This window comes from Vanacampus margaritifer, chromosome 14, assembly GCF_051991255.1.
Source record: "Vanacampus margaritifer isolate UIUO_Vmar chromosome 14, RoL_Vmar_1.0, whole genome shotgun sequence".
Lineage (NCBI taxonomy): Eukaryota > Metazoa > Chordata > Actinopteri > Syngnathiformes > Syngnathidae > Vanacampus > Vanacampus margaritifer.
This window is the reverse complement of record NC_135445.1, coordinates 7,799,108-7,820,162: the sequence shown is the minus strand read 5'-3', so window position 1 is coordinate 7,820,162 and position 21,055 is coordinate 7,799,108. Positions and strand designations below refer to the sequence as shown.

General features: G+C 40.7%; 1 protein-coding gene across 9 annotated transcripts in view; it reads left to right on the top strand.

The window, feature by feature from the left end:
- The window catches only part of palm2akap2 (PALM2 and AKAP2 fusion), a 73,681-nt gene that overhangs the window by 7,229 nt on the left and 45,397 nt on the right, over positions 1–21,055 (top strand). For 7 of the 9 annotated variants that reach the window (XM_077585994.1, XM_077585992.1, XM_077585993.1 and 4 more), the window contains exons 2-4: positions 1,255–1,306; positions 12,313–12,393; positions 17,298–17,419. In XM_077585994.1, coding sequence (XP_077442120.1) covers positions 1,255–1,306; positions 12,313–12,393; positions 17,298–17,419 — 255 coding nt within the window. The remainder of the gene's footprint in view (positions 1–1,254; positions 1,307–12,312; positions 12,394–17,297; positions 17,420–21,055) is intronic. The other 2 variants (XM_077585999.1, XM_077585998.1) reach the window with 1 other exon arrangement.

Below are 21,055 nucleotides of genomic sequence, written 5' to 3'. Positions count from 1 at the left end.
TTCTTCTTATTTGTAGTTCTGAGTCGTAAAAACGGCCACAAGATCGGCCGATGTGGCGAGTATATCAATACCTTGAAACAAGGCCTGCTAACTAGTGATGGGAAAATGAAGCCTCATGAAGCTTCATGAAGCACTTTTAGTATTTTTATTACTCCTCTAGATGGTGCTCTTGGTTCAAATATAAAGGCTAGTGCAATGAAAATGTATTACATTTCCACTGCCTTTTTAAACCAATAGTGCCATCTAGAGGAGTAATAAAAATATCACAAGTGCTTCATGAGGCCTCATTTTCCCATCACTACTGCTAACAGCCTGACTCGCCAATCCCTAAGTCAGAGTCCATCCTTAATGCTTTCTAGTCAACAACTGAACAGAGTTTCGTGTAAAATGTTGGATGTTCTCGAGAGGGCATTTGACTTCTGAGCTTCCATTGCAATCACTCATATCGTTTACAGAATCGGTAAATGAATTCCTTACCTCAGTCTTGGCATGCTGAATACATTTTTTTTTTTTTACAACACAGAGCAACAGGAAGGTTTTGTTTTTAATCATTCCACTGTTGTGAGCCAAGCGCGATGCCAAGAGATGGCAACCAGATTGATGAGGTTGTATTTTCGATCGTCTCCAACAAGATCTGCATGTCAAAACCACTCAAATAAATAGAAGCAGAAAATATGCTGTGCCACCCTGGAAAGTAGATTTGGGATGGGAAAAAAAGGCAGTGGATGATGCTTTACATGCCAAATGATAGTGGTCAAGTATCAGTTCAGACAGAAAATTAAAAGTAATGTTACATTACCCCCCCCCCCCCCCAATATCTGGTTACTCTTTGTAACCCTTATTCCTTGTCCGGTTCCCTCATGTCTCACCCTGTCCCTTACGCTGTGGTCTCCCTCCCTCTCCCTCAGCTGCTCCTCCCAGCTGTTTAATCACACATGGTCTCTTGCCTAAAAAAGAGAGAGGGAGGGAAGAAGGGGGCGTATGGGAGGAGAGACGGCGGGCCAAAAGAAACGCGACAGAGTGGGAGACTCATGCATGGCCAGTGAATGAGAGATCTATACTAGCTAGTCTTCCTCTCTGGATTATCCCTGAGGGATAGGATCTTATCCGGACACCTTCCGTGCCCTCACTGCTCCACCCACTGACCCTTCATCAGATCTCTCACGTTTAGTGACCCCAGCTCTCCCGTGGTCTCACCTCTCGTTCTCCTTTCCACCCTCCCCACCTCCCCTCTCCCCTGCTTTCCCCTCTCAGGATGTCGTGTGAGGAGGCTCAGCTCCACAAAGAGAGGCTGCAGGCCTTGGCGGTAAGTCAAAAGTGTCTTCAAACTCTTTCAGCTCATGTGTTTGTGTTGCCGTGGTCATCTGGTCTGTTTGCCTGCGATTGGCTCGTAGCCACACAGATATATGACTGGCCTTTCATCTACCTTGTCTGTAATTCACTCCGCCATCTATGAAGCACCTTTGAAGCCTCTTTGACTAACCTGTGTCTCATCTACCGCTACATTCATTCATGATTCATCTGATTCAATTTGATGCAATTATTCAGTCTAGAGAAGAGAAGGGGAAAATGTTGTGTGCGTGTTGTCAAGATGGTATCTTTGTAAAACAAATGACCATTTGTCGTCACTGTCTGATGACAAATGCGTTAGTATGTCCTGTTTTAAGGTTTTATGTGTGTAAAATCATGTGTGTATTATGTAGCAGGGCTGGGTATCGATTCTAATTTCCTCAGTTTGATTCGATTTCGATTTTTCCCGATTCGATCCGATTCACTTCAATTCAATCCGATATCGATTAATTATGGCACATCCGTTCTTAAATGTCAAGGACATGATAAAAACACATTAACATTAACATCAGCAAGGATAAGATGAAAATATTTTATAATCTAATTCAGTAATTGTAAATACAAATTAAAAATATTTTGAATTGTCTTAAAGTGCGATAAGTCAGGGCTTTCATAAATGTAAGAAAATACTTGAGAACAACAAATCATAAGAAAACCGCAAGATACAAAAAAAATCAGCCTTTAAAATTCTATTTTCTTCAAAATTTATGTGAAAAAAAGATATATATAAAATAATAAAAAGCAATTGATTCATGGTTTAATGAATTTATATCAAACTTGAAAAGTAGAATTGGTTTGATTATTCGTTTTTTTAAACCCAGCCCAATTATAAAGCCTCCAATGACAAGCGCCGACATACGTACAATGTACGTTTTCAGAGTACTGAATTTTACACAGAAATCTGCTGCCGCCAGATTTTAATACGAAGCATCAATCAAAAATGGTTCAGTCAAATTTTACCAATTTTGTCAACACTTGGATTATAAAACAATGTTTATTCTTGTCTTGACAATGTTCAATGTAAGAGTTCATTATAAAAACAAAGTGGGCAGAGAAGGTCAAGTCGGGTGTATTTCGTATGAAAGGTTTGTCAACCAATGGAAATGGTAGCTTGTTGGGAATGAAATCGATGTTTTTACAAATTTGCGAGTCATCTGGGGAGGTTTTAGGCTGTCTTCTAGTGATAGGGCCTCAGAGCAACAGTCAGACCTGAGTTGCCCGCCTGTGACTAAATTTGGCGCCAGCAATAACCAAAGCATACCGCACACACTTAAGAGGCACAGGAACACACACATTCCCATAACACACACCAGTAAGGGCAACAGCAGCAGCAACGGCTGCTGCAGATGGTGAGACTATTTTAGCCGCATTGAAGCATGGCAGCAATACCAGGATTCATTTATGTCCACCAGCTTGGCATGTTAAAAAAAAAAAACAAGTGGAAAGTTCCCATTGGTGGAAAAGAGGTGGACACATTTTGTAGTTTTATACTTTGGGGTGATGCGCATGGCCAAGAAAAACGGAACAACTTTTGCGAAGCATGCAGATTATGGTGGCGGCTGTTGTCAACTTTCCCCTACAAAGAATTGTGCCATGTAGTCATAGTACAAATATCCCATTTGACGTTCTGCTCGGGTGCCAAAAATCTGTGATATAAAGAACATTGTGCCGTTTGATGCTAGTAAATCATTTGAGCCGGTCTGCCTTGTCTCGCAAAGACAGTAACAGCACTAATGGCTCTCAGGCAAACCCACCGGAGGGTTACTATTACACTGCTGACAATTCTCTTAGGTCGCTAAGCACTCTGTAAGCCTTAGAGTGTGTTAAGCATCGCAGGTCCAATGTAAATACAGGAGCCAATCAAGTGGACAAGGAAAGATAACACTAATAAACTGCTAGCATGCCCATAAGCATACTGGAATTTGAGAAATGCTTAATACGGTATTTTCATTGAACTCTCACCTAATACGTTATTGCTCTATCTTTTTTTAAATAATCAACTTTTGTTCGACTAGGCGTCCAGTGCACCCTTTTCGGGGATTTTTAACAGTGTGAGTGCTGCGCAGCTGACGAGACAATGATTACATCAATAATTCATCGTCTAAAATTTAATTATCGTTTACATCAGTGTCTGTTTTCATCACATCTTTAGCCAGCTGGAAGACTTATCAAGAGTCAGAGGCAAGTGCGGAGAGCAATCACCTCTCTATTGACATACAGACGCTCCCCACCTTACGAACGAGTTACGTTCCGGACGATCGTTCGTAAGGTGAATTTGTTCGTAAGTTGCTTCAGTGCTATATTTTGTATTATAATTTATGTTTAAAGCCTATATAAGTATATTGAAGGTTTATATAAGTATGTTTAAGGCTTGTACAAGTAACCTGCATTGGTTTGTACTGAAAAAAACTTTTAATAAAATGGAGAGAATACGTACAGTACTGTACTGTACTACGTATGTTAGAGAGAGAGAGCGAGAGACACACACAGTATGTACATGTACGTAATAAGATAAATAAAATGAAGTTTAACTTACTTTTGGAAGATGTACTCGATGCTTAAGGAGATGATGGAGGAGGAGGAAGAGGAGGATTTTATATCATGAGAGATTCTTCGTCGTCGCTGGAATCGGCTTCAAAAGTTATTTCCTCCTTCATGGGGACCGGCGTTTCTAACTCCTCCTCCTCGACACGTTGCTGAGCCTCCAATGAGCTCTCACAGCGCCAAGCGTCGGTATTAGCGGCGGAAAGAAGCACTGCGCGCAATACAAAATCTAATTTACAGCATCTCTTTCCGAACATTTTTCGACATACTGTACGCGCAGACATGTTCGTATGTACCGTTGTTCGTAACTCGAATGTTCGTAAGTAGGGGAGCGTCTGTACTACAACTAGACAAACTCATGTTTACACTTTATAAGCAATGGTTTGTTCGGGAACAACCCACACATGCTCGGGCAGAGCACAGGAAGGCCCGAGCCAAGATTCAGACCAGTGTGAGGCAAATGCACTAACCACATGCACCACCACGCCGCCAGACCCTCGTCATATTTCACCCATTTAAATAGAAAGTCTCTGTGAGGTAGGAGACAGCTGCAAGCATAATGTCCATGTACCACAGAGGGTACCTCCTGTAGGGCAACTCATGAATTAAGCAGTGAGCTATTGGTAAATGGATTTTTACTCTCTCAGATTCATAAGAATTATGACATAACTGTCATCACAGTTATGTCATTGCATGACTTCAAAGATGTAGTAAGTTTGAACAAGTTAGGGCTTCAGATGTGACGCTCCAGGATATTACTAGAAAGTTGGGTACGATTGTAATGAGAAAAGCACCGTTTCATATCTCACAAGCTTTGATTATTGTATGAAACAATAACAATTCCTCCCTGTGATTGGCTGGTGACCAGTCCCAGACCAGACCCCTTATTTTGCTCAAAGTCTATTAAAAATACCAAATGTAACCGGCACAGGACCTACACCGCTCGCCTATATTTTTACCCTAAGCTTCACTTTTTCATCTACAGGTACGACATGATTAAATATTGTTGTAAAACACAATCTCTCTCTCTATGAAGCAGCAGCCTTCAAGATTGCAGTTCTGTCTGATGCAAAAGAGACACTTGCTCACAAGTCTGCTGCGAGATGCGCCGGTGCTGACTATGACATTCGTCACCATGACGACTTGGGGCGGTGCCCGTGGATGAGTTAATTGTGCTCGTTACGGACAAATTCAATTTCTAGATGTGCCCTTTTAAAGACCACAGAACCAACTTGTAGGGAACAATACCAGAGATTTAGATATGGCACTATTTGGATAATACAGATATGCACTTTATGAGAATTAGCATTAGAGCATTGTATACAAATTCCAAAATGAATGAATCCTGCAGTCAGAGCATATTTATATGATTGTTTTAATAACTCTATTTCATAGACATATGTTACACATTGTCAAAAAAAAGTATTGAAGTACTATGTACACTCAGAAGGACTGTAAACAAATCAAATATTATATCAGGGTCATGTTGCCATTCAGGACAATATAGGATGTGCTGTGTTCTATTTGTTCATCAGTCTGTTTAAACACACAGACTTGGAGACCCACTGTTTGATGGTGATTACAGCCTATCAGATGCCAGCGGTGCCGGTTTCTGTGGTTACTAATTGGTCAGATTAAGTTGAGTCATGCTTTTAAATTCAGGCCTGTAATTGGCATGGTTCTAACTTGTTATTATAGGAGTTGGGGGAGTAGAGTCTGGTCAGGGTTTCCTAAAGAACTGATTACATGTGTGGCTCAGGGTATGTTTGTATATGTGTGTGCGTGCGTACTGTGTGTGGTTTGAAGATCAACCAATGAATGGCGAGTGCAACTGCTTCCTAATAAGCCATTCGCCGTGGCAAAAGAAGCAGCATGGGAGGTCGCATTGCAAATCCATAGCAAACGTGTGAACACGCTGGTCATACCACTGTGTCTGGGACATGTTTACACGTATGACCTCAGCACTTTGGACTTTAAGCTGCCCTAAAACTTGCAATCATTTCTCCAGCGCATGTGATGTGAGTGTGTGCAATTTGGGGATGGGAGCATGAAATCTGCAGGCAAGACAGGAACTGCGGCAAATCAAAGTTTTAGATGAAGTCGCCAAACTCTGGAAGACTCATATTTGCAATGTTGTAAAAGTAATGACACTTTAACTGCTAAAGCACCCGGGTTCAACCACAGATTGGTCCCAGTCTGACTAAGTAGTGATCGCAACGGATGCTGGACACTTTCTGGATCCACTTAGTGGGGGTCTTACAGCGGGAAATAAGTGGGACAGAGTGAGAAGGGGGGGGATGCAATAGCAATAGCATTGGCATGTGCTGAGATTTGTGACTGCTCTGCATTGGAGGAGCGCAGTAATGGACTGCGTCAAAAGTAGTAAATAGAAATGGGAGGCTATGCTGTCAGCAGCACTGTGCAGTTTATAATAATGCAGTTTTCCTATATGCATTCACCGAACCTTTCTTTATTGAAAAATAAAATGTGATCTCCCCCCCTGCCCCCTCTTCAAATTCAAGACATATGTATAGGGTTTATTGGTGAACTAATGAACAAGAATTCAGAAAGCTTTATATTTTTGTATGCCCCATCTCCACATCTTAAGGAAGTGTTCCTTTAATTTTGCTAGCTAGCTAGTTGTGCCGGGCTAGAATTGCTCAATTTGGCATAGCAAATCATGCAGTTAGGACGCCCACTCCCATCACTCAGCCCAATTCTATATTTATAGAGCACCTTAAAACAGCCACCGCTGTTTTCTTAAAATGGAACGAAGTGACAGTAGATAACAGCAGGGGCCCCATAATTGAACCCTGTGGAACACCATACGTTCACTTATACAGACGCTTCCCCTACTTACGAACATTCGAGTTGCGAACAACGGTACATACGAACATTTCTGCGCGTACAGTATGTCGAAAAATGTTTGGAAAGAAATGCTGTAAGTTAGATTTTGTATTGCGCGTAGTGCTTCTTTCCGCCGCTAATACCGACGATTGGCGCTGTGAGAGCTCATTGGAGGCTGAGCAACGTGGCGAGGAGGAGGAGGAGGAAGAAACGCCGGTCCCCATGAAGCAGGAAATAACTTTTGAAGCCGATTCCAGCGACGACGAAGAATCTCTCATGATATAAAATCCTCCTCTTCCTCCTCCTCCTTCATCTCCTTAAGCATCGAGTACATCTTCCAAAAGTAAGTTAAACTTCATTTTATTTATCTTATTACGTACATGTACATACTGTGTATGTCTCTCGCTCTCTCTCTCTAACATACGTAGTACAGTACAGTACTGTACGTATTCTCTCCATTTTATTAAGTTTTTTTCAGTACAAACCAATGCAGGTTACTTGTACAAGCCTTAAACATACTTATATAAACCTTCAATATACTTATATAGGCTTTAAACATAAATTATAATACAAAATATAGCACTGAAGCAACTTAAAAACAAATTCACCTTACGAACGATCGTCCGGAACGTAACTCGTTCGTAAGGTGGGGAGCGTCTGTACATGTGAATTCGTATTGCAATTTTCAACTGAACAGATTGGATCTTTTAGTCGCAGAAGAGCAGTTTATGAATGTGTGTGGGAGTGTGTCCTGCTTGGGGCAAAGTCACTGGATAAGGTACAGGCCATAGGGATGGGCGTGGGAGGGTAGTTTGTTCGTAGTAGGGGTCTCAGACACGACAGGCATTACATGCCATCCAAAATTAGCAGCAGCTGTTTTGGGCCTACTGAACAGTTGTGTCTGTGAATGTGATTGGGCAGCATTGAAGTGACACAGGAGAGAGTGGAATGCTGACAGATTGAGCCTGGATATTTGATTCATTTAGTTATTCCCATCATAAGTGATCTTCATCCAATGGTGTCAATGTAGAGTGTCGCTACAGGAAGAAAGGATCCTCAACTGTCTTTGCAAATATTGCCTAAAATGTTAGCAATGATCTTAAGGTCTGAAAGTGAACGTGTAGACGGCACCAGCTGCGATTGCATGACATTGGCATGCAGGGCGCTTCAGTCATATGCCAGGTTTGCATTTCCTGACACCACTTGCTGAGGAGCTACCGAGTTTACCGTCATTAAGGTTACTCACCAAAGGTGCATTATGCGGCTCAATGCAGTCATGAGCTTGCAGGTACTGTATAGTACTTGCTCTTAATGACCATTTTGGGCTCTGCACTTTGTGATATTTGGCTGAATGGAAGATGATCTTCTTCTGGGAGATGTTTCTTTTGGGTGTGTTGGAATGTGCAGAATGCGGAGCGTCTGTGTTGTACCTCTCATCCCTTCACGAAAGGGGGGTACAACATTATTTTTCCTTGATGGTTCATATAATATAATACTTTGTAGCTGGAATTTTGTGCAACTGCCATTTCCTTTTTGCACTTCATTACCAAATTATAAGCACATACTTAAGGTACTTTTGCTTTCCAGCACGTGAATGATTATTTAATGGTTGTATTACCAATGTATGAACGAGACATTTCATTACCTTCCAGTGAATGAGGCAACCGTGTAAATGCTCTTTGAATGTCCCATGACTTGGCAGTTACTCGGGCACTGATTCACCCTTTTCTTTTGTTTTTGAAAGCGACAGCAACACCGAGCAGCTGTCAAATCAAAGAAACTTTACTTAACCAGCATTTATAGAGAAAAACAAGTTTTAACTTTACACTGTAGCTAACTATTCATTCAGATCATGCTAGGTCTGAGACTTGTACTTTTTATGCAGTATCCTCTTCTTGATTACTAAGATGGAATTGAAAATCTGTTGAGGAATTTATTTATTTATTTTTCTTGAAGTGTGTCACCAGTAGCTGAACAAGGGATTATCTATGTATGAGGACCTACTGTAGCTGCAAGCCAAGTTTGGCCAAACACTCAGTGAGTCAGATTGTGGGAAGCTATTAATGTGTCTTCAAGAATGTCAACATATTTTCCAGAGGAGGAGGATGGTGCGCTCACTGGGGGAAACTACTGTGTCAATGTGGATTTTCTTTCAATTCAAACTTTAACTCTTTGACTGCCAAAAACGTTAAATAACGTTTAGTAAAATCCTATGGATGAGTGCCAAAGACGTTAAAAGACGTTTTTTTCAAAACTGAGGTGAAACTAACCATTTTCTATTGTTGATTAATGAAAAACGGAATAAGGTAGAAACAAAAAAAAATTCTGATGAAAGATGAGAGTCCAATCTTTCATTTGGTAGTATGTTTGTTTCCATAGTCCAAACACATAATTTTCTGTGGACCTTGAAAGATCAGTCAAAAATGCTTAAATTGGCTGGCACCCACGGCATCCCTTTTCTGAAAACGTCTGGCAGTCAAAGAGTTAAAACTCATTAGAGATCAACTCTTAACCTCCGTGTGTGTCTTCAAAATATATATTGCTTCATGAGTCCAGGGATGACCCCAGCAGAAGAAGAAAAATAGTAAGAAGACAAACAGTAAGAAGAAGAAAAATAGTTTTTTGCTGTTGTTGTTTTTTGTTTTTTTTATTGAACAACTGTTTCAAACATACACATCTGCATCAAAGACAAATATATACAAAAATGATGGCTTTTGTTATAGCACACTACAAAATTATATGAGGAAAGGGTGTACCCCGCCTACTGCCCCGAAGCCAGCTGGGATAGGCTCCAGCGCCCCCCGTGACCCTTGTGAAGAAAAAGCGGTTAAGAAAATGGATGGATGAAATGGTAAGAAGAAGAAGACAGAAAGAAGAAGAAAAACAGTAAGAAGAAAAAGAGGACAAAGAAGTAAAGGAAGAAAAAGAAGAAGAAAACAGTAAGAAAAAGAAAAAGGAGAACAAGAAGGAAAAAGAACTGGAAGAAGAAAGAGGAAGAACAGGAAGAAGAAAGAACAGGAAGAACTGGATGAGTCTCCTAACAAACATTTTTTCCCCCCACAGACAGTAGAAGTGCTACTGGTAATTTTGCTACCAGCATAACCACAAAGCAGATTTCTCCCCCACTTGGAGGCGTGTCTTTGTGAGTGCATGTGCAGATTGTGTTGCGTTGTACAGCAGCCAATGTAGACACAGTGTCAACTTTTCCTACAAGACTACCCTCTTGTGCCACCCACCCCCGCAAACCCTCTGTTGCACTTCCGTTCCATTACATCATGGCCTGTTCTTCCAGCAAACCTGATAAAGCCAAGTTGTTTTCACTCTGCTCATTGATTTGTCCTATCTGTTGTTTTAAGTTTTGTAGCAGACAGTGATCCTGTTGGCAAAAGGGCAAGTGGAGGGGCAAAAGAGCAAAAATGTAGAATGTCAGTGGACTAACAAAACGTTCAATTTGAGTGCAAAATGAAAGGGTGGGAACAGCAGACTCAGCACTAAATGGTTTTGTCCAGCCATCTACTCTGGTCTCTTTGCCAGATATTTTAGCCATGGCGTTAGAATATTGCAGATCATTGTGGGTTTTACTCCATTTTTTATGCATATCATCTGTTGTTTCTCTCTGTTTATTGTACAGTAGCTTTTTGCTGACCCCACACAGCAAAAAGTCTAGTGTAAAAATGACTCCCACACCTTCAACACTTTTCCCGCCCAGGTTTAGATAGCTCCACACTTTACAGAGTTGAATTAACACTTTCTAAATATGAATTAACCAATTTGCACTGTGCCAGAGTTACTTAACAAAATGGGAGTAGCAAGGCAACACTGCTGAGATTTTTTTTTTTAACAATGTTGTTAAGTTTTATTTTTACTCCCAGAAGTGTTAAAATAATTAAATTAATTGTTTGTTGTTGTTAATTGTTAAAACACACACTGCAAAAAATAGCTTTAATTACCTTTATGTTAGCTTTGATATACTTTAACTCTCTGCAGATTTGGTTTAATACTAAATAAATCATCAATGTCAAATAACTCCAACACTGACCTCCATTAAAATCAGAGTGTGTTAAAAATACACTTTGGGGTTGAAATCAACTCTGAAATATGTAACACAGGGATGTGATTTTTCCGCTAATTCGCGGAATTCCGCTTTTTTTATCTCCCCCCCAAATTTTTTTTTTTTTTTTTTTAAAGTAGTTCATTGTGTATGCACATGACTCCGACAGATAACATCGTCTGCTATAACAAAGACATTTGTGGTATGCTCTAATATGAGTTACTTTTCATTTGGTCATGATACAATTATTTGTTCATGAAATTTGAACTCTTCAACATTATTTATGTGTTAACTTAGTAATCACATTAGTTAGATATGATGATATTCTCAGTGATAGTTTTTAAAAGCAAAGGCAGTCCAATGTTTTTGAATGTGACTGATTTTGAGTTGACTAAAACTGCCATTTTATATGGGATAGTTCAATATACATTGAAAATTTATGCTGTTGTTTTGTCTATTTCTTTGTCATGTGAGTGCATTGAAAGTACTTAAAAACACGGAAAACCCATGAGCTCCGGGGGGCGCCCTTGTCCCCCCACCAGGGCACTGCCCTGGACCTAGCTGGGTGCCAGCGGCCCCCAGACCCCCGGCTAAATTTTCAGATAATTTCACTTTGGTCAAATCACATCCCTGGTAACACTAAAATTTTAAAACTCCAATTTTTGGTGTGCACAAATGTGTCTGAGAAAGGCCCCACCATTCGTGAACATTTTGGGGGATTCTTTTGTGGTTATTTAAAGCAAACAGGAAGTGTGTGAGTGTGAGAGAGACGTCCACAAACTCCCATGCCCTTCTACCCCACGAAGGGCTATGCCGTCTTGTTTACATTCCCATGTATTTTCGTCGGCAGCTACTTTCACACTGCCTTCCTCTTCTCCGTTTTCCCCCTTTTTATTCCGTCAGCTGGGATATAGAGCCTAGCTCTATTATGAACCTTAAAGCCCGTATCCCACTAAGGGGTGACCGTTTACGATGCTAACAAATGTTGATTTCATGTCAGGGTTTTGTTCATGGTCGCAACAATTCCTAAATGTTCTCTAAATGTCCGCCAAATGTATGATTATTTTTTCTTGTCGCCAGGACAATAAAAGTTATTTGCATTAAAACTTTTTAGAGAACCATTAAAACTGTTTAGAGAATGTTTAGGATACATTGCGACCTTTAAAGAACCCAGACATGACATCAGCATTTGTTGCCAATGGGCTTATGCCGATATTCCACTGAGGGGACGCTAACGAATGTGATTTTACATCAGGGTTCGTTCAGTGTTGCAGCGTCTCCTAAATGTCTTTAAACATTCTTAATGGTTCTCTAAACAGTCTTAATGGTCTTTGTTGTCACAAGGAAAGAAAAAAAATATTAAAACATTTGGCGGACATTTAGAGAACGTTTAGGAAACGTTGCAACCATGAAAAAAAACCTGACGTGAAATGAAGATAGTGAAGATAAGCGGTACAGAAGATGGACGGATGGATAAATGTAACAATTGTAGGTGTTTAATAATCTTTTGTGTTATGCAGGAAAAGCGAAAACGTCAAACTGAAATTGAAGACAAGAGAAGACAGCTCGATGATTTGGTTCTGCAGCTACAACAACTCAAGGTTGGTGTGTTTTTGCAGTTTTTTTTTGTTTAGTTTTTTTAATGGTGTAAAAGCCACAGCAAATTTCATTGTGTGGTATCTTCATATGGCTACTAGAAAACATTGATTCATCATTCAAACGAGCTCTTTTTTTTTAATTGTAGGAGCTAGAAGGTGTTACAGGTTATTAGTTTTCAAAATGGATTTTCAAGGCTATGGAGTAATTTATATTAAGCTCTTGAACATTTCATCCAGTGACAAAAAAAAAAAAAAGCCCCTTGACCACACACATGATCAGAATTTCAAATCCCTGTATACAAATCCTATAAAGACATCCTAATCATGTGATGTGATGTGAATGTCAACCTTAACACCGTTACTACTTAGTACCCTATTTATGCCACATCCACATTGGCAGGATTAAACACATCAAACTGGATAATGGTATCATAAACTGGACTCCGCCTGTGAATTGATTTCAAATGCTGCTGAGAAGTAGCACGCGTGGGAAAATGGCTGCGAGTTCCTGTTTTGTTATAAATATCCTGCAAGTGGAAATAAAATACGTTCCTTTCTCTAATTAAAGGCCTTTCAACACTTTGCATAAAAGAGTCCTTTATTAGTTAATGTGATTCGTGACTACCGATGCTTTCCAGCTTTAAACACCCACTTGTGGAAACATTGACAAAGGATTGTTGATTGAAGCCATGCACACCTTATGTTTCTGGCCGTTAAAATGTCGTGCTCAATGTAATGGAATCCTTCATGCTGATATACTTGCGCCCTTATAGGTTGTTGTATGACACGTTAAACACTAAGCTCATAACTGTACTGTTTTCTAGCAACATGAGTGGAAAAAAACACCACAGCCAGATCAAGACTGTCGCAACAATCTCCACAAACACAACTTCTGGATGTTTTGCCATCACGTAAATAATTTAAAACTAAGTATTACGACCATCAATTTAAACAACAGAGCTGTTTCAGATTACACTAAACATCAACTAGTTTCATTGCAAGTTTTTCCAAGCCAAAGATCTAAGAATAGTTGGTCTTCAGTGACTGCTGCATAAGGTTAAAAATATGAGGCCAAAATGATTTTTCTCTCTCTATGACTTATCTCCGCTTTATGTAAAGGCATAGGGTGCGCCAGTAAAATTCAGCTTTTAAACCATTTGATGAAATGATCAATAGTGTTGTGACTGCAGAATCTGCACTATAGGAAACCTCGCTTTATTGAGTGCAACACCTCCCTTGAGTCAGCACACTGCTGTGTTTACTTTTCATGCATACACTACCATTCGACTTGATGTAATCAGCATCTGGTCACATAGTCCCATTAAATGGCCATTACGTCTGAGTGCCACGCAGCCAAGCAGCATGAAGCAGGCTTTGTAGTATGGCCTCCAGGGGCCTGGTGCCCTGAGAGAAGAAAAGGAGACTAGAACTCAGTGATTTGATAAGGGCAGCGGGTTCTCTCAGCTAGATGCATTGGTCTGCAAACAAGTATTTTCTGCACCTCTGTATTTATTTTTATTTTTTTACTACTTGTAGTAATGAGTACGACGGCATATTAGGGCCACGTATAAATATATATATTTTTTATAGTGTGTGGAGAAAAAACAAAAAAATAAAAAAATAAAAAAATGGTATACTTGCGTCATTATAAACTGACAAATTTGCGAGAAAAAAGCTAACAAATTTACAAGAAATTAACTCGCAAATGTATGACATTATAAAGTGGCAAATTTGCAAGAAAAAAAATCACACATTTATGAGAAATAAACTCAGAAAATTTTCCACTATAATGTCCCAAATCTGCGAGTTTATTTTTCCTCAAATCCGATTTTTAGGGCTGACTGTCCAGACTGTTTTTTAGTAAGTGTCCAAATCCGATCTGGCCCCGTTCAGACTGAGCCACATTATTGACCCATCTGACAGGTTGCTGTAGCAACGACTTCGAACGGAGGCGGTGCCCAGCGCATATAGTGTTTGACGTCATGTGACGCTTTTTACCGCTCCGTACTTCTCGTTACTCGCAAGCGTCTTAAGCGATTTTATTTTATTTTCGTTATATTTTTATTTACCGACCATATATCTATGGCTATGACTGGGCACTATTTCGCTATTTCCGGTTGCGCATGTGAAGCTTTGACGGGGCAGTGAGACCGGCTTCAGCGCAAGTAACATAAACTGTCACTGTATTTCCGGTTGAGCATGACATGCGAGGAAACAGCCGGGCAGCGAACCGATTTGATATTGACAGTGCAGGCGCATTGGTTTTTGCACACTTAGTTATGTCAGGACAGTCAAATCTGAGTGTTTCGAGCTGATCAGACTGAGATGCATCCTGACCAAATCAGATATGAAACAACCTCCCGCATGTGGTTTCAATCCGTCCCGCAAAAATCGGATTTCATGTGCTTTGTGACTGTTCAGACTACACAAGAGCCATCCACATTCAATTTGGATGGGCTAAAAAATCGGATTTGGGTTGGCAGTCTGAACAAGGCCATAGAGGTTCCAGGTCAGGACTCGATAGCGTGAGATTAACTCTTTGACTGCCAGACGTTTTCAGAAAAGGGATGCCGTGGGTGCCAGCCGATTTAAGCATTTTGACTGATCTTTCAAGGTCCACAGAAAATTATGTGTTTGGACTATGGAAACACACATACTACTAATGAAAGATTGGACTCTCATCTTTCATCAGAAAAAAAAGTTTGTTTCTACCTTATTCCGTTTTTCAGTAATCAACAACAGAAAATGGTTAGTTTCACCTCTGTTTTGAAACAAACGTCTTTTAACGTCTTTGGCACTCCTCCATAGGATTTTACTAAACGTTATTTAACGTTTTTGGCAGTCAAAGAGTTAATAGCAAAGTGGCTGATGAATCACAAAGGAAATAAAAGCTGTGGCGTATTCCTGCTGACATTGGTATGGGTATGTCCTGGACTGGTTGTTTATCGTCGTTAATTAACCTAACGTGAATGGTTTGGGAATGTGTTCGAAGAGAAAAACTCCACAACAAAAGGCACGATCCCAGATTGAAGCGCTGATCGTTTTGACTGTAAGACAGTCAAACGGAAAGGAGCGCTAAATTGATGGCAAGTCCTACTTGTTGTAAAGTTTCATTATTTTTTAGAAGTATTTCATTTGTTAGAGAAAGGCAGCTGTCACGTAATTCAAATTATGTGGCAACCACACACAACAGATGTGATATATGTGAGGTTTGCTTGGTTTTCTGGAAGGGAAGCGCACACAGATACACACAACCAAATAGCTCAGCTGTCACCATCTGACAACAGGTGGTGTAATATCGAGGACTCATTTCTGCATTGTGTGCTGTCTTATATGTCAATGTGTTGCGTGTGCATCATTTTGGCAGTGTCATTTGGGAGACAACTGATTGTGTGACAGTAATTCTCCATAGCTGAACCAAAGTGTTCATGGTGGGTCAAGTAGACAACATTAGCTTTTATGATTCAAACATAAAACGAGTAAACCCATTTACTACTTCTGTTCATCTGCTTTGTATTTATTTATGACGGCCAAATGTGCCTCTTGGTGAGAGTTGGCTAGGCCACCTTGTAATACAGACGCTCCCCAACTTACGAACGAGTTACGTTCCGAGCGATCGTTCGTAAGGTGAATTTGTTCGTAAGTTGCTTCAGTGCTATATTTTGTATTATAATTTATGTTTAAAGAGAATACGTACAGTACTGTACTACGTATGTTAGAGAGAGAGAGCGAGACACACACACAGTATGTACATGTACGTAATAAGATAAATAAAATGAAGTTTAACTTACTTTTGGAAGATGTACTCGATGCTTAAGGATTTGATGGAGGAGGAGGAAGAGGAGGATTTTATATCATGAGAGGTTCTTCGTCGTCGCTGGAATGGGCTTCAAAAGTTACTTCCTCCTCCGTAACTTCAATGTAGGAAGAAGTTGAGGGTCGCGGAGAAGAAGATGAGGGTTGATGAGTATCTTCCTTGGAGGATTTACTAGAAACTGGCCGAAAGAAGCGATCTAACTACGATTGCACAGTTTTCTTCTTTTTTCATCATAAATGATGCGGCATCATTCAATTGATTTGCAACCTTTGTGCAACGTTCAATATTTGGGTCTTGCTGCTCGAAGAGTGCGATGGCTTTATCTATGAGCGACAGGCGTTTCTTCTTCTTCCCCCTCCTCGACACGTTGCTGAGCCTCCAATGCTGGGTGAGCTCTCACAGCGCCAAGCGTCGGTATTAGCGGCGGAAAGAAGCACTACAGTACTCGGAAAAAGGTGCGCAATAAAAAAATCGAACTTACAGCATCTCTTTCCGAACATTTTTTGACATGCGCGCATGCGCGCCGACATGTTCGTATGTACCGTTGTTCGTAACACGAATGTTCGTAAGTAGGGGAGCGTCTGTACAGTGTTTAGCTCCATTCGTTTTCTATACTGATTGACCTCCTTGAGGTCATGGATGAGCTGGAGTCCAGTTGACTTTTTTAGGTGTTTAAATTCAATTAGCTTTCCTACCCGAGATGAAAACAAAAAAAGCATTTCAACATCAACTTTTTTTTCCCCCCCATTGCTCTATTTACTGAACCTATGCAACTGAGTGATGACCATTCCGGTCCGATAGTCCATCTTTCGTCCTAATCAGATGGAATGGTATTGTATCACGAACCGAGTCAGTGGATTATAAAATGAATGCATGGATTTTTTTAATTGGTTCAATGGAAGTTGGCCTTTGCTAGAACATAGTTCTTAGCCCCATGTAATTACCACGGTCACTTCGAATTTTGACACTTGGTTTATTATTCTGAGCTGGTGCTCACTCAAGACAAGAAAGCCATGTTCTCCCATAGGTCTAGCTGAACAAGATCTCTATATTTAGGAACATCCTCACCTGAGGTATCTCTGTTTTGCAGTCCAAAGCCCTGCGGGAGCGATGGCTCCTCCAGGGAATGGCAGCGGAACAAGAAGAGGCACGAAGAAAACAGCTGGAACTGGACGAGGAGCACGGGAAGAAGCTGGAAGACGTGATACAAAGGTAATGTTGTTTGGCCTCGCCATGTCTCTTAATACTTGAAGCATTTCATAATACTGGGTTCAATTGGATCAGGCAGAAATGCTGAATAGATGCAAAAAGAATACGCTGATTTTAAAGTATTTTATTTTTCAATTGATTCTGTGTAAATCCGTCCTCTGTCCTGTTCTCAGTTCAGGCAGCTAAGGTTATATCTTCCTGTCCTATGACTCCCTACAACTTCGTCCGTCCGTCTTCTTCCGCTTATCCGGGGTCGGGTCGCGGGGGCAGCAGCTTTAGCAGGGAAGCCCAGACTTCCCTCTCCCCAGCCACTTCAGCCAGCTCATCCGACGGGACCCCAAGGCGTTCCCAGGACAGCCGAGAGACATAGTCTCTCCAGCGTGTCCTGGGTCGTCCCCGGGGCCTCCTGCCGGTAGGACATGCCCGGAACACCTCCCCAGGGAGGCGTCCAGGAGGCATCCGAACCAGATGCCCGAGCCACCTCAACTGGTTCCTCCCTACAACTCAATCAAATTATATTTCTACACAGCCTGCTTCAGAAAAATGCAGGATATTTGTATATATTTTTTCTCTTCAGTGCATCAATTCTTAACAAATGTAGCTTTGTTGCGTCACTTTGATTACAGTCACATTTGAAGTGTCAACCGGGGTCTTAAAATAGAGCTCTAATTTTGTAATACTGCATGTGGCACATCACAAGCATTCTCTTGTCCGCAGTTACTAAAATGCACACCAACATACCAACACTGTGAGTGTAGAAAATAGCTCCTATTTTACTTCGGTAGAGTATTTTAGTAATAGCTTTTTAAAGAGAAGCCACGAGTAAGGACAGAAAAAGAATAGAGCAAGATGGCAAAACATAAGCATGATGTAAGAGAGGGAGGTGAACGTGAGATGTAATTGACAATTTAGGGAGGTGCTGAGAAGATTGAACGAAGGGAAGCAAGTGATGTGACTGTCAATTTCCTGCTTTTGTGTCTTCGGAAGGAGTTTCCTGATTGCCATTGAGCATCAATTGTGGGATGGTCACTTATTCCCAGATGAAGCTGGTTCATGAGATCACTGAATATGAATAAAATGCCAGGTTTTGTGATATAACACTTGGCTGTAGTCGACTAGAATTGTTGTCCTCTGCCTGGATGTGGACATGACCACACCTTGTCCTTTATATGACGTTATTCGTTGTAAGTAATAGAATAGAAACCAAATGGACCTCAAGCAATTCGACTGAAACAGACTTAGCTGTTGTGAAAATGTGTTTCTCCTATGAGATGGATGGTGGAGTAAAAAAGCCACCATTTTATTTTCTTGTAAGCAACAGCTAGTCGAGATATATCAAAGCCAAAAGCTAAGCTGAGCTACATACATGTCGTTGGATGCACAGATTAGCATTAGCTAACAGCGTTAGAAACGTTAGCTTCTGATAACTGGCACATAAACGCACTACTACCTTTATATGGTAGCAATTACTAGCGTAGCCACCACAGACAGAAAAAAAAGTTGTATCTGTGACTTTAGTGACTCAGACTATAGTAAACTAAAGTCTACTGACTCGGGTTTAAGCGTACAGCATATGACTGTGTTGTACTTCAGGATTCAAGCTCAGTAGCTGTCAGGATAACACAAAGACTAGCCAGTTAATACACACTATCGTTCACATACAAACATGAAACATTTAACTTTTAAACTCTATTTTCTACGTTATGCGCCATTTTTCTCCGAGTGATTAACGTTCCAGCCGTCCATATCCTCTCTCAGGATTGTTGTTCCAGTGATCTTATCACTTTCATTTTAGTTTCACCAATTCTCTCCTGGTTCTTGCCATTTCTCTGCGATTCTCCATCATTGTCCTTTTATTTGGTTGTAAACTCCAGTCCAAGGTGTACCCCGCTTTTCTGTGGTCTGTGAGGTTAGGCTCCATTGCTCCAGGCTAGCCGTGACCCTGATGTAACTATATGGAAGGAACAACTCAGGTGGACACATGTTATAATATTTTACTAAACAATTGTAACAAATAATAAAACAACGCCCCCCCCCCCCAGATAATAATCCTACATTTGGTGTGAATAATTTATTGTATTTGAGAGGTGGATGTCTTAGCACCCTGGACCCATTTCCTCATCCATCAACGCATTCATGAAAGAGGCTTTGTTAAGCACCAGCTACTGTAAGCTTATCATCAGTGCTGAAATAACGGAAACGTCACCCATGGCCAGAGACGCCAGGATAACATTGCCACGAAAAGGTAAACAGCAGTAGTGAATGGTCAAAGCACTGTGGAGCAGATTGTCACTTGACTTGAGCTGAATAGTCTTCTTGTCTGATACATTTTGTTTCTCGTGGAGGAGATCATTAACTTTGTGGTTTGTTGTGCTTTTATTAATGAAAGCAGAAAAGTAACTGTTTATTTTGCTACGTTCCTGTGTGTTTAGTATCTGCGTTAATTCCTTGTGCATAAACCCCTTTTTGCACATAGCATCAAACAAACTTCTGTAGAGTAAATTTGACTCTATTTAGGGACCAAATAGACTCAGTTTTAGAGTGATAATTATATTTGGAAGAGGGTAAAATAAAGTGAAGGAAAAAAAAGTCAATGAAGGGTTGATAAATGAACACACGGCCTTCAGCTTGGGAGACAGCCGATCTACTCCGTGAGCCACGCAGCTCCTGCTGTGTGTTAGTTTATCGATTGTGTCAGCTGGAATCTTCGTAACTCCAAGAGACCAAAAAACGTTGTTTTTGGTCCTTTTTGGATACAAACAAACAGTTTGAGGGGCATAGCTCAGGTGGTAGTGTGACAGCCTCACAAGCTGAAGGTCGCGAGTTTGTTCCTCAACCCTTGAGTGACTTTCATTACTTTATTTTACTCTGCAAATATTACTCTAAAACAGAGTCTATTTGGTCCCACTCTAAATAGAGTCAAATTTACTCTACAGAATTTACTGTGTGGAGAGTAAGAAAAGCCAGATAATAATGTCCATGTAAATACTGTAAATAATAGCACATATGTAACCAATAACTACTGTATTTACTAATCTCAGTAGTCCTTTGGGCTCCATGATTCTTTGTGGCTGTATCTCCCCTTGGGACACGATCGTATTTTAGCATTTCAAGGCACAAAGAGTTTTTTGTTCGCAATACCTAACCACACTTATGATGAACAACAAGAATCATTTCTGCTAGGTTCTGCTAGAAAGGAGATCCAAAAGGTCTCCGTGGAAGCTTTTAGAATTTACGATCCCCAAATATCCTGTACCCTCTGCAACCACTCCAGATTGGACATAGGAATTGAGTGTGAGGGATAAGGTACGACCACTTACAAATCCTTCTCCTTGTTAACATTTCCAAATTAGGTTCCGCCACTTTCTTACTAAATGCACAGAAGCCCTGGAGACACCCTCTCCCATCTTCTTTTTACAACTGTCAAACTCGTAACATGCGCTAGTGGACACTTTTATGATAGAAAGTGACCAAGACAAAGCCGATGCTTTTTTTTTTTAAGGCTCCTCGTGCCGTTTGACAGCCTGCTGATCGCACAAGAGCGTAGAAAGCCCGTAAAGGTGTCACTTAGTTTGAAGCAAAAGAAAAATACCACAAAACCATAAACAAAGTACCCTTTCCGATTTTCCATTGGAAGAT